A 10,361-nucleotide genomic window follows, 5' to 3' on the forward strand; every position below is an offset into this window, starting at 1 on the left:
CACCAATACCACGGGGGGGGGGAGGGGACCGGGGGTCAGCGAGACCCTGGCGGGGACGGGGGCACAATCCCGGGGCCCCCACCCTCCTCCACACCCGCCATAAGTCCTACGTGAACGAAGCCATCCCCCTCGGGGGCCGTGCCAGGGTCCGGTCGCTGGGCCCTGCGTCCCCGCGGGCAGTCCCCTGCCTCCGCTCTTGGCCGGCCGGGTGGGGGTGGCGGGTGCGGAGCACGTGGCTCGGGGTCCGGGTAGCCCCCCCACCCCCGGCACTGGCGGTCCCCGCGGTGTCCGGGCCGCGGGGCCGGCGGCGGAAGCGGCGCGCGCGGGCGGGCGCGGGCAGGGGGCGCGCGGGGGCGCGGCCGGGCGGGGGTCGGCGGGCGAGATGTGCGAGCGGGCGGCGCGCCTGTGCAGGGCCGGCGCGCACAGGCTGCTCCGGGAGCCGCCGCCGCAGGGCCGCGCGCTGGGCGGGTTGCTGCGCTGGGTGGGCGCCAGGATGGGGGAACCCCGCGCACCGCTCGTCCCCGACATCCCCGCCGCAGACCCCGGCCCCGGGCCCGCCGCATCGCGAGGGGGCACAGCCGTCATCCTGGACGTGAGTACGCGCGGGACCCTCCGCCCAGCGCGGCTGGGTGCCAGTCCGCACCCGGGACCTACGGACCCTCTCCACCATTCGCTCCCTGCCCGTTTCCGCATCCTATAGCGAAGACCCTCCTTGGCGCGGGGACCCCGAGCGCAAGCCCCAACTCTCACTGCCGCTGAGGAGCCTGTCCCCCAACCCAGACCTCACGATCCTCTCCATCCCTCCCTCCACTTTATCTCATCTCCACATCCCATAGCTGGGACCTCTTCTTCCCCCAGGGACACCTCCGTCCAAGCCCCCAACTCCACCCGGACCGTATTACCCTCACTTCCATCCTCTTCCTCCGCTTCCTTGCATACCCATATCCCATAGCCTGAGACCCTCCTCCGCGTGGGGACCTCCAGAGCGAGCCCTCCCACCACTCCATCGCGGCTGAGGCTTGGGTCCGCACCCACTGAGGACCCTCTCCTCAGTCGCCCCCCTCCACGTTCCGGCTTCCACTAATTTCATAGCACGGACCCACCCTACTCCCCATTCCATCGCGGCTGGGGCGCTGGTCCCCACTGGAATCGCAAGACCCTCTGCATCTCCTCCCTTCATATTCCTGCATCCCCGCATCCGATAGCCCCGTCCACCAGAGCTGCCGCTCTGGTGTCCCTCTTCCGGGTCCTAACCAAACACTCACTTGAGTCCCTAAGATAGGGACAAGAACTGGGCACTACTAGCCCCCTCCTCTCTATCCTGGATTCTTCCCCGCACTGATACTTCTCTGAGACCAGCCCCCCACACAGCCCCGAACCACCACTGCTCTCTTCTCTGCGGAGGAAGATGAGCCCCCCGTGCTGTGCGGCTTCGCTAGTGAAGCCCCTTCCCCACCTCCTCTCTTTCCATAGAATCAGAATCATTGCCTGAACCTAGGCGTCCTCACCCCGAGCTCTCCTTCACTCTCTTCCTGTTCTTTCTTCCTCACTCTTAGACCCCAGACTCACTTCTCATCCCACCTAGCTCCTCATGCACCACGACGCTCTCCCCACGCCCCTGCAGAGTGGGGTGGCATATGGGCAGGAGAGGGTTGGTGGTCCGTGGAGGGGCTTCTGGGGTATGGGACTGGTCCGGGGTATGGGACTGGTCCGGGGCGGGGGTGCCTGTACATGTTATGGGGTTCTGAGAGAAATGGGATATTTTTGAATGTTGCGAGTTCTTGTGTGTGTGTGTGTGTGTGTGTGTGTGTGTGTGTGTATGTGCCACATACCCCTACAAGTGTCAGGGGACTGGAAACCCTATTCCCCACTTGGCTTCCCTTGCTAGATCTCAGAACCTTTGGGTGTGTCTGAGCAGGAGGGCTTTGGAAATGGGTGTTCTAGTGCCTCTGGGAACAAACAAGCAAGAGATGCCTATACACACACACACACACACACCACAGAGGAGATGCACACACTGGGCAGGAGGGTCCAGAGTCCAGAGTAGAGGTGGCAGCTTGCCCTCTTTCAGAGGTGAAGCCACGTTCAGCCCCTCGCCCTCCGCACTTGCCGCTGTGTGCTGACTGAGCCTCTTTCTTCCCCTGTGAGGTGGGATACAGAGCCAGTTTACCTGGTGTCATTTGGGGCCACAACAACCTAGTCATTTCGACACCCAGGTCTCTTGGGGGGTCAAGGGATACCCAGAGAACACACAGCTCCCCTTGTCCTGTTTCTGTGGGCTGCAGGTGAACAGAGCCATCTGTCTTTTGACTCACGGAGACTTGAGGAGTGGCACATCTTGTCTGGTTTAGCAGGTCCCTGACAGACTTCCCCTAGACTAGGATAACCCAGGGAGTTGAAGGGCCTGAGCATGCTGTAGGCTGACTTCTCCTTCTGGATAAGGGAGCCAATTCCTCCAGGGCCCTGGACCGTCTCAGACCTTACAGTACTGGGACATCAACACCACACGGATATGGTTAAAAGACTATCTTGATTCAGTGGGTCCAGGGTTGGACATCAAATCCCTTTTCTACGAGTTGGGAGGTCTTAGCAGACACCTTGGTCCGTCAGGAGCTGCTGGTCCTCCTGCCTGGGGTATGGCCTAGGCAGAGCGGCTTTTGGAAATGCCCTGCAATTATTAGAACAGCCTCTTGGCCCTGGACACCCAGCACGTGCCATCAACTGACCTTAAGGGATTCAAATGTCAGCAAAGCAGGGAGTGACTTTGTCTCAAAGTGCGGGTCCCAGGTTAGGACTGCTCCCAATCCCGTTGCAACCTGCTAGTTGCAACCAGAACATCCCTGCCTGCCCTCTCCCCCACCCCATAAATGACGCCACACTTCTTGTAGGCTGATCTTGTCACCAGGTTTCAAGATCACCACCTTCAGAAGGAACCCAGGCATGCCAGAGGCAAGGGGAGGTGGGTCCTGAAAAAAAACGGTGGGAAGGCATGGAACTCTCGTGGGCCTCTCTGAGCATGGCTGGGTGCAGCTGGGTGCTCAGTGATGGGGGAAGTCTAGGGGGATGAGTGTGCGCACACCTGCAGAGATGCGTGTGGGTGTGCGTGCGTGAGTGTGTAGCACGAATGTGTGTGTCTGTCAGCAGCCGTGGGCAGGCTGGCAGCGCAGTGGGAAGAGGGATTGATAGCTTGTGAAGGGTGGGGAGGGCCTCTGCCTGCTGCAGTCTCTCCACGCTGGGTCCCAGCCTCGAGGTCTCCCGGGGAAGTTTGGGCTTCCAAACTTCACCCAAGCTGCTCCTGGGAGAGGGATCTCAGCTGGGTCACGAGGCCGCTCAGGGCTCCTGCCCAGGCTCATCTCAGGACTGACTCCAGCCCTCCTCTCTCCAGATTTTCCGCCGCGCGGATAAAAACGGTGAGTTCCTTCCAGGTGCTCTGCTGCCCACACTCTCCCTGTCCTGGTGCTTCATGGGAAAGAGCTGGGGGTGGGGACATGGACAACTATAGTCCTGAAGATGAAGAGCACAAGAAGTCCAGAGGCCATGTCCTGTCACTGCTCTGTGCCTCAGTTTACCCTTCTGTAAGCTGAAGTGGTAACAGCTGTCCTGTGTTGCTCTGAGCTTTGAGGCAAGGTAAAGAGATGTATGTGGGTGACCTACAGCATTTGCAAAAGAGAACCAGAGAGTAGCCTGCTTGTCCAGGAAGGAAGGACTGACAAGGCCCTTCCCAAGTGGCCCAGCCTTGTCTAGCTCCTATGTCCTTCCTAGGAGCTGTTGTTAACTGTCCCATGTGGTTGTGGGGTGGGATGGAGCTCTTTGGGATATGAAGGGGCAGAGGAACAGCCTAGGGTTAGGATCATTGCAGAGGGGTGTTGCCCTCTTTGGGCCTGTCCCAGGTGATACGCATCTTCCCAGGCCTTGCAGTGAAAGACCATCTGCAGATTCCACACACGACACAGGGATGTAGGGAAATCAAACAGTACCGAAGATGTGGTAACACTGTGCAGAGCCCGCACTACCCAGGGAAAGAGGCCTGGCCCCCACCCCCAACACGGGTCATAGGAGTGTCAGCTTCAGCTTGCATCGAGCCTTAGACTGCACCCTCCTGACCCCCACCACTCCCACAGGTGGAGTGTGTGGACTTGTCTTCTCGGTGATGTCACTGTGCTCAAAGCACAGGAGGGCCTCTGCCAATGTATACAAGATGCCTTCCATCCTGAGAACAAGGCTGTGCGTCTCTGGGAGGCTCTCACGATAAAGACTAGCTTGGACGTGGTGGGCACGAGGTAGCCCGAGGGAAGACTAGTATGAGAGTCCTGACTGGCACCCCTGGGTATCGCTGGAAGACTGGCATGGACGTTTTAGCAGAAGGGGGCGGATCAGACAGCCTCTCTATCCCGGGATGTGAGAGACTCACAGGCTCTTGCTATTTGAAAGGTCACTGCGGCAGGCTGGGCTCCTGCTCATTAGTAGCACCACCTGCAAACAGCCTCGCGTGGGTCATTGGCAGAAGTGATGAAACTACAGGATAACTTGTCTTCTCTAATTGGACCAGAGGCCAAGTGGAGGATATTTTTTCCTCTTAATAGCTCATCTGTGCTCATTAGGCCCGTGGCTAGCACCCAAGGTAAATGTCAGAAGGCTTGTGATCAGAGGCTCTGCAGGCCCTGTGTTCCAGCTCCCTGTCCTCTCTGGGTACAGAGGACACCGAGGTACCTACCACCCATGAGAAGCAGGTGGAAGCGGTCAAGAGGGAAACTGGGCTTGGTGTTGGCACACCCCATGCTGTGCCCGGGACAGACATGACTAATCAATTACAGCACACGTGCATTGAGCCTAGCGTAGGCCTCAGCTTTTCCATGCAGCCCAGCTACTTCACGAAAGATGGAGCCACCCAAAGGGTAGGGGACTGTGCTGGCACCTACCTTGTGGCACAAAGTCCTGCTCTAGGTTAGATTGAAGGTCTGAGCTCAAACTGCTATTGCCTTGAGGAAGGATGCAATAGAGGGACTGGGACGTGGGGCCAGAGCTGGGACATGGGGCCGGGGCTAAACGTGACCCCTATAGACTAGTGGTCTTAGGTTAAGCATGTTACTTAAATAGTGTCTGTGTCAGATGACTGAGGGAAGAGCAGAAGGGGTGATTGCCTGGTAGAGGACATGAAGGTGTTTGCTTGCTCCCCAGAAACCAGCTTCCATTGCCTCCGATGGTTTGGGATTATCTGTCAGGAGGCCTCAGGCTGACCACAGGGAGTTTGTCAGCTGAGTCAGTGGTGGGGGGCAGGCTGTGGGCTACCACTGTGTGCTCTTCTCTCGGAGACAAACAGCCACTTGCTTCCTTGCCTGTCCGTTGCAGATGACGGGAAGCTGTCCCTGGAGGAATTTCAACTCTTCTTCGCAGATGGCGTCCTTAATGAGAAGGAACTGGAGGGCCTCTTCCATACCATCGATTCAGACAACACCAAGTGAGCCCGGGCTACCGTGGGGCACCGCGGGGCACTGTGGGGGGAATGTATGGGCTCCTCCCATTGCCACAATGCCAAGCTTCTGTTTAAGGGCAAGAGTTTCAGCCGGGCGTGGTGGCGCACGCCTTTAATCCCAGCACTTGGGAGGCAGAGGCGGGTGGATTTCTGAGTTCGAGGCCAGCCTGGTCTACAAAGTGAGTTCCAGGTCAGCCAGGGCTATACAGGAACTCCTGACTCAGTAATCCAAACATTGGACCTGTTTGTCCCTCACTGCCAAGCTGTGTGAGCCGTGTGTGTGCGTGTATGTGTGTGTGTGCATGCGTGACTGCCACAGAGTTTGTCCTTTCTGAGCTACCAAGGGGCGAGAGACCCTGGGCCTGCTGTAGTATACACAGGACTGATGGGAAAGTGGCCATGACCCTGTCTGCTCTCTCTCCGTTCTGTTCTAATCCCAATACTACCCCAGGATCTACTTTCTAAGATCCTGTCCCTGTGAACCACCATCCCAAACCACCCCTGTAATGTGTATGAATCCTAACTCTACCCTGAATCCTACTTCTAACCTTGAAGCCAATTGAATTATTTTTTTCTACAATTCACTTATGACTTGGACCCCGTAGCTCAGCCTCACAGGGCCCCTGGCCACCAAAGCCAGCATAAGTGTGCACCGTCCTTTATCTGATGCTCCTGGATTCAGCCTGAGTGGGCAACAGCCACCTGGTCACCTTCCTCTCCCCCACTAAGGTGCCAAGGACTAAGGTTTCTAGGGTGCTAGGGCAAACTGGATCACTTGAGGGAGCAGAGACTAGTGGTGGTGCGGGTACACGGTTACTACCAGGCCAGTTTGCCATTTGCGTGGAAAGTGGTATCCCGGAGCTGAGGCTGGAGACCTGACGGGGTGTAATTTTCTGAGCATGCCACCGTGTCAGAGTGACTTTGGTTCTCATAGGAGATCAGGGGACACTGTCTCCAGGCCACATGAGGTCTCAGCTTCTCTGCAGCCTCCTGGGCACACACTGAGTCACACATTCTTGGGATGCAGAGGCAGGCGCATCGCTGAGTTCAAGGCCAGCCTGAGTGAGTTGCAGGACACAGAGAAACCCTATCAAAACAAACAAACAAACAACAACAACAACAAACAGCTGGGCGTGGTAGCACACGCCTTTAATCCCAGCACTTGGGAGGAAGAGACAGGCAAATTTCTGAGTTCGAGGCCAGCCTGGTCTACGGAGTGAGTTCCAGGACAGCCAGGGCTATACAGAGAAACCCTGTCTCGGAAAACCAAAACAAACAAACAAAACAAAACAAAAAACAAAAAGCAGAGGCTCTCCTAGAGGATGGGGTGGGGGACTCACAATTCTAAAGACATTCTGGATTCTTGCCTCCAATCGTCCCTGAAGTAGAAACTAGGAACATTCATCAGCCCCTTGAGTTGCTAGACCTTTCTGACCCAGACAACTCACACATCAGAAGCAACATTCCGGGATGTCTGAGGAATTCCAAGGCAGTCACCGCCACCGGCCTTGGCGTCTACAGAAAACTTTTATCCAGACAATGCTGTTGAACATAGGATCTACCAAAGCCAGCCCTGGGCCAGAGTAAAGGCTAAACCCAGAAAGGAGGCATCAGACCCCACCCAGACCCTGCCTGGTCCCTCTGCTTCAGCATCTGATGCCTTTACACACCTCCCCAACCCTGAGCAAGGACCAGCTCCCCCCTTCTCTGCTTCGGTCTAAGGAGTGACATTCAGGGCTAGGATGGAGGCTGACCCAGGCCCCCGAGAGTCCCAGGAGGGGGAGAGATATTGTTTTGACAAGCTGCGATATTCACAGCCCACCCTTCCGCCCTTTCCCTTCTCCTAGGCTTGGCCCCTCACTAGTTCCATCCACTCATGATATGTCCCACAGACTCAGAGAGAGAGAGAGAGAGAGAGAGAGAGAGAGAGAGAGAGAGAGAGACCACCAGATATGGTGGCATAGGTCTGTGACCACAACACTCAAGACGCTGAGGCAGAAGGATCATGAGAGTTCTAGGTCGGCCTGGATTATATAATATAACTTTGTCTCCAAATAAGAAAAAAAAAAAAAAGAAAAAAACAACAGGAGGCAGGCAGGTGGCTTACCCTCCATCTTCTACCTTCTAGAAAGTGGGACTCACATCAGTACCTAGGATTGTGGGGGGAACAAGCACTTTAAGGACTGCACAGAGGGTCAGAAACAGCAAGCAATTTAAGGACTGCTAACTCCCTTTCTTTCTCTCTCTCTCTCTCTCTCTCTCTCTCTCTCTCTCCTTTATTCCCTCCTTCCCTCCCTCTACAGCCACGTGGACACCAAGGAACTGTGTGGTAGGTACCTGGATCAACGGCAGCCAGAGAAGGGCAGAGCAGTATGGGCCTAAGTTGGGGCTGGTGGGAGGGCCCCAGGGAGATGGGTGGAGTCTTCTGTGACCCCTGACCTCTGCAATCTCCTCCCCCAGATTACTTTGTGGAGCACATGGGAGACTATGAAGATGTCCTGGCCTCCCTGGAGACTTTGAACCACTCAGTCCTGAAGGCCATGGGCTACACCAAGAAGGTCAGTGGATGTGGGTAGTGCCTTTGGTGAACTAAGATCTGAGAGCTAGTTTATTCTAGATCTTTCTGATCATTGTTGTTCAAGGGTGCCTGGATTTGTGGCGGCAAATGTTGACCGAGGGCTCGCTGAGGAGCGGAGATAAGCCAGGTACTGAGAGGAGCACCTTGGTGGATAGCCCTGTCCTATAGGCTGTGCATCAGAGTGTGAAGGCCTTTCCCAGGGTCAAGGCTGGTCCTGGAGTAGAAGCTTTGCGAAGCAGGAGTCCCCGAGGGGTTGGCTCCTTAAGCCAACAGCGCAGACCTAGGGAAGCAGGGACTGCAGATTTATCTAGCTGAACTTGACCCCGGAGTGCAAAGCTGTCTCCTAAGCGGCTGACCCATGTGCAGTAGAACACTTAGCTGGGCTGGTCAGGGGCCAGCTGGAAGGACTGTAGTCTCACTTTCGTTGTCTGTGAAGCCGGAGCATCCATATTCCAGGCCTTGAAGAAACTGAAGGAAGTGGGTCCTCTGAGCTGCTGAGTGCAGGACTGCATAGGTCAATACCAGCTCCCTCGGCTTCTCACATGTGGCCTGGGCCATGCCCCTCCCACAATGGACTGGAGGGCCCTTTCTTGCCATGTACCCAAATGTTGCTGAGTCTGAACCCCCCTACACACACAAACATACAGACACACACACACAAACACAGACACACAGATACAGAGACACACAAACACACACAGTCACATACACATACACACAGACACAGATACACACACACACAAACACACAGGCACGTACAGACACACATAGAGACACATACAGACACAGACACACAGACAGATATACAGACAAACACACAGACACAGTCATACAGACACAGACACACATAGAGACACATACACACACAGACACAGATATATACAGACACACACACACACACACAGCCATTCTGGCATTGCGCTTGCTATTTGCGAGTATTTTAAGACCCTGCAAGAGCTCTTCTTGAAGACTGTCATGGCAATTTTGCTGACAGCCCCAGTGTCCATGGTGGCTTAAGCATTAGCAGGATGTTCCAGGCAAGGGTGTCGGCTTGCTTGACTGCGGCTGGCCGCGATAGGGAGGGGAAGATGGATTGTGTAGCAAGAGCTCCTTGACCTCTCCCTCCTGCCTAGGAGCAGAGCCCTGTTGCTGTAAGGCTTGTAATGAGGCATTGGGCCCTCATTACAGTGGTCTGCCTACTCTTTGGTGGCTCGCAGGAGCAGAACCTCACCCTCCATGAAGGAGAGGAGCTGAACTCCTCCCAGGAGGCCCAGCTCAGCCTTAGCTGTGGTGCCACAAGGACCTTGCACATGAGGCCTCGGGTGGCCACCGTGGTCCTGGGTGACTTGGGAACACCCTTGAGGGGCCTGACAACAGTCACTGAGTATTTTTCTCCTTCTTGGGTATCTCCTAGCTGGCCTGTTTGTAGAAAGGCAGCCCGCTGGTGATCTTTGATGCTTTCTTTGCACGCGGACTAGTTTTCATGTCGACTTGACATAAGCTAGGGTCATCTGAGTTGATCTCAGTTGAGAAGATTTCCTCCAACCGATTGGCCTGTGGTGTTTTCTTGATTGATGGTGGATATGAGAAAGCCCAGCTCACTTTGTAGGGTGTGATCCCTAGGCTGGTGGCCTTAGATGCTGTAAGAAAGCTGGCTTGGGGTGCAAGCCAGAGAGTGGCATTTCTCCATGGCCGCTGTGTCAGCTCCTGCCCTGACTTCTGTCAGTGGACAGTAATGTAGAAGTGTAAGCTGAAAGAAACCCTTTCCTCCCCAAGTTGCTTTTGGTCACAGGGTTTCTGCACAGCAGGAGACACCCAAACTAAGGCACCTTCTGGTCCCTGGTGGTAACTGAATTCTGTTACCTCGATTTCTGTTGTAGTAGCCTTGGTCACGGTGAGCTGGGTTAGCCTCCTGTATGTGAGCTAGCCTTGGCTCCCCCGGTGCCTGTGGTGCCTGTGATGTATTCCCCAGAAACTAACGCACCACAATGACGCCAGGCCCCGGGCTTTCAAGTACATCTCTCCACCATCGTTCCACTAATTGCAATATTAATGCCAGCTCTTATTTTAGAACCCTCTTCAGTTCAGCCTGTACAAGGGAGAAAAAAAATGTTTCCTTCCTCTTTGTTCTGTCTTGGGCAATGGTGAGGAATCTGCTCAGATGCCTGTGGGTTTGTTTTTTTTGTTGTTTTTTTTTTTTTTTTTGTTTTTTTCCGTGGTCTGATGACTTCGCCTCAGCCATCGATGGGTGGATTCTATTTTTAGACTCCCTCATATTGAACAGTCCACGCTCTGCGATGCACTCGCATC

The 10,361-nt window shown here is 55.4% G+C and overlaps 1 protein-coding gene across 3 annotated transcripts in view; it reads left to right on the forward strand.

The window, feature by feature from the left end:
- The first annotated feature begins 50 nt into the window (after window positions 1-50).
- The window catches only part of Necab2 (N-terminal EF-hand calcium binding protein 2), a 26,178-nt gene continuing 15,867 nt past the window's right edge, over window positions 51-10,361 (forward strand). Inside the window, exons 1-6 of one of the 3 annotated variants that reach the window (XM_029532504.1) lie at window positions 455-592; window positions 3,386-3,410; window positions 4,602-4,706; window positions 5,350-5,458; window positions 7,777-7,802; window positions 7,934-8,031. In XM_029532504.1, the coding sequence (XP_029388364.1) occupies window positions 494-592; window positions 3,386-3,410; window positions 4,602-4,706; window positions 5,350-5,458; window positions 7,777-7,802; window positions 7,934-8,031 (462 nt within the window). In that variant the 5' untranslated portion in view covers window positions 455-493. Of the gene's footprint in view, window positions 593-3,385; window positions 3,411-4,601; window positions 4,707-5,349; window positions 5,459-7,776; window positions 7,803-7,933; window positions 8,032-10,361 lie in introns of those variants that run through there. The other 2 variants (XM_021220442.1, XM_021220444.2) reach the window with 2 other exon arrangements.

This window comes from Mus pahari, chromosome 20 (assembly GCF_900095145.1).
Source record: "Mus pahari chromosome 20, PAHARI_EIJ_v1.1, whole genome shotgun sequence".
NCBI classification, from domain to species: Eukaryota; Metazoa; Chordata; class Mammalia; order Rodentia; family Muridae; genus Mus; species Mus pahari.